Here is a 1,869-nt window from a genome sequence, read left to right as displayed (position 1 = left end):
GGGCCTCATATAAACAGACACGTCGTTTAAATGACGATGTTAATACGGTCCTCATGCTGTTTATGCGTTCATTACTTAATCGGGAACCATCGTCTAATCGAGGATGCTTTCACCGTCCCCCACTTGTCTCGATAAAGCGGGGATGCTCACATTTTAAGACCGATCGTTCTAATAATTTCGATTCAAGCGTCGGGACTGGCGTAATACGCTCGTTCCGTGTATCACGGACGGTTCGTGCGCGTTGCTGAGCCGCGAGATTGTTGTTTTGCACGCGCTGATTGTTTTCCCCGTTCGTCGCCTGTTCGTGACTTTGTGCAATGAGTGTGAGAGGTGAGTTGTGTGCAGACAGAGAGGGGAGTTGACCTTGTGTGGAGAGTGCGAGGCAAAGTAGTCTTATAGGTCCTGTAATTATGCAGCTCGCCTTATGCAGCCCTAGGTAAAAACTCGTGTTCTCGTTCGTCGGCCCGCAGGCGAGTACACGTGCCGCGCGGAGTTTGACGCGTACATCGCCACGGCGACGCTCGAGTCGCTCGACAACAGTACGGGGATTTTACGCGTCTGGTTCCTGCTGCTGGAGGGGCTGGCGGGAGCCGCCGTGACGTGCCCGCGCGCCTACCAGCCGCACACGCTAGAGCTGCTGTTCAGCCTGCTGCAGGAGTCCGCAGAAGTACCAGGCGAGTTGACATTGTGTGAAGAGTGACAGTTGACCTTGTGTGAAGAGTGACAGTTGACCTTGTGTGAAGAGTGACAGTTGACCTTGTGTGAAGAGTGACAGTTGACCTTGTGTGAAGAGTGACAGTTGACCTTGTGTGAAGAGTGACAGTTGACCTTGTGTGAAGAGTGACAGTTGACTTTGTGTGAAGAGTGCGAGTTGACCTTGTCTGAGGAGTGCGAGTTGACCTTGTGTGGAGGGTGCGAGACGAATTTAACCTTGTGTGGAGAAGTGAGAGGCGAGTTGACCTTGTGTGGAGGGTACGAGACGAATTTAACCTTGTGTGGAGAAGTGAGAGGCGAGTTGACCTTCTATGCCGAGTCCGAGTGACAGAGTACCTTAAAGGTCATGTATTATGCAGCCTGCCTTATGTAGTACTGGGAAAAAAACTGTGTGGAGAGTGTGAGAGGCAACTTGAGCTTGCGTGAAGAGTGCGATATATGCTATTATGTGCGATAATTCATCTGCTTAAACACCTTAATATAGCGCGTTTTTACAAATTTAGAAATCATGATAATAATAATTATATAAATTTATAATCAAACTAATAACCAATGATAGTATATCACGGTAGCGGCCGTATATTGTATTACGACCGTGACTCAATAATTAATATAAATTAATCAATACGTAACATGTATAAATTAATAATAATTAATTGTAATTAATATTGTAAAACTAGGAGTGACGTTTGCCGTCTACTGCGTCAACCACCTGCTGCTGCCGATGCTGCAAGGATGGATGCGGCGGAACTCGCAGGTGAACGGATTCTGGGAGAGCTCGGTGACGACGAACTTCAAGCAGAGCTTCGGCATGTGTTCCGACATCGTCATGAAGTTCGTGACGACGTACACGGGTGAGTCGTGATGACGTACACGGGTGAGTCGTGATGACGTACACGGGTGAGGCGTGATGACGTACACGGGTGAGTCGTGATGACGTACACGGGTGAGTCTGGGTGGTGTACACGGGTGAGTTGTGATGACGTACACGGGTGAGTCGTGACGACGTACACGGGTGAGTCGTGACGACGTACACGGGTGAGTCGTGACGACGTACACGGGTGAGGCGCGACGACGTACACGGGTGAGGCGTGACGACGTACACGGGTGAGTCGTGGCGGCGTACACGGGTGAGTCGTGGCGGCGTACACGGGT

General features: G+C 50.2%; 1 protein-coding gene across 1 annotated transcript; it reads left to right on the top strand.

The window, feature by feature from the left end:
* Positions 1–317: 317 nt before the first annotated feature.
* On the top strand, positions 318–1,568 carry LOC106820362 (brefeldin A-inhibited guanine nucleotide-exchange protein 3-like; the record flags this gene model as incomplete). Its single annotated transcript, XM_014824889.1, has 3 exons — positions 318–330; positions 471–674; positions 1,395–1,568. Coding segments are annotated over exons 1-3 (391 nt in total), but the record flags the coding sequence as incomplete, so codon positions are not given.
* Between the last annotated feature and the right edge of the window lie 301 nt (positions 1,569–1,869).

This window comes from Priapulus caudatus, unplaced genomic scaffold (genome assembly GCF_000485595.1).
Source record: "Priapulus caudatus unplaced genomic scaffold, Priapulus_caudatus-5.0.1 Scaffold12187, whole genome shotgun sequence".
NCBI classification, from domain to species: domain Eukaryota; kingdom Metazoa; phylum Priapulida; class Priapulimorpha; order Priapulimorphida; family Priapulidae; genus Priapulus; species Priapulus caudatus.
The sequence above is the reverse complement of the archived record's forward strand: the minus strand, read 5'-3'. Positions and strand labels throughout refer to the sequence as shown.